The sequence below is a fragment of the Eimeria mitis genome, genomic scaffold, assembly GCF_000499745.2.
Source record: "Eimeria mitis Houghton genomic scaffold, Emh_scaff5117, whole genome shotgun sequence".
NCBI classification, from domain to species: domain Eukaryota; phylum Apicomplexa; class Conoidasida; order Eucoccidiorida; family Eimeriidae; genus Eimeria; species Eimeria mitis.
This window is the reverse complement of record NW_013573413.1, coordinates 1398-2243: the sequence shown is the minus strand read 5'-3', so window position 1 is coordinate 2243 and position 846 is coordinate 1398. Positions and strand designations below refer to the sequence as shown.

The following is an 846-nucleotide window of genomic DNA, read 5'->3' as shown; positions in this document are numbered from 1 at the left end:
ATTCAGACACGCCCCAACCTAAACCAACGCCACTGCAAGCACGTCATCCACGCCCTAATGACTAGCAACACACGTACTCCCTCGGGCTGAACACCACCCCAACGAATACACGCGAAAGGCACTCACCGCGTCTGATGATGCCTTCAGCCGCGCAAATGCTACAACGCCTCTCCACACCTGGCTGTCTGTAGTTCGGCTACCTCTACAACACGCAGAGCAGTGGCGACGGCAATCGCAACAGCCGAACCCACTTTCTGTGCCTCCTGTACACGACCACCCGTACAGGCGAAACACGCTCACCGCATGTCTCGACCCGCGCCCATGCTGCACCACGAATACGTGCCTAGCTGACCAGCCCTCAAAAGCAGCGACAACCAGACCCATCTATCGTGCGCATCTCCATCTCCCGTAGCAAACGTACTCCCTCGGGCTAAACCACCCGTCCAGACGCAAAGCCAACAGACGCTCACCCTTTCCGGATCCTGCCTGCGTGCACGGGGTGCAACACCAATTCAGACACACCCCAACCTAAACCAACGCCACTGCAAGCACATCATTCACGCCCTAATGACTAGCAACAAACGTACTCCCTTGGGCTGAACACAACGCCAACGAATACACGCGAAAGGCACTCACCGCGTCTGATGATGCCTTCAGCCGCGCAAATGCTACAACGCCTCTCCACATCTGGCTGTCTGCAGGTCGACTACCTCTACAACACGCAGAGCAGTGGCGACGGCAATCGCAACACCCGAACCCACTTTCTGTGGCTCCTGTACACGACCACGCGTACATGCGAAACACGCTCACCGCATGTCTCGACCCGCGCCCATGCTGCACCACAAG

At 57.7% G+C, this 846-nt stretch overlaps 1 protein-coding gene across 1 annotated transcript in view; it reads right to left on the bottom strand.

Moving 5' to 3' along the window:
* The window catches only part of EMH_0079960 (uncharacterized protein), a gene marked incomplete at both ends in the record, with an annotated part of 3557 nt that overhangs the window by 1621 nt on the left and 1090 nt on the right, over positions 1-846 (bottom strand). The window contains 3 exon segments of the mRNA XM_013500198.1: positions 127-202; positions 301-347; positions 637-712. Of these exon segments, the coding sequence (XP_013355652.1) occupies positions 127-202; positions 301-347; positions 637-712 (199 nt within the window).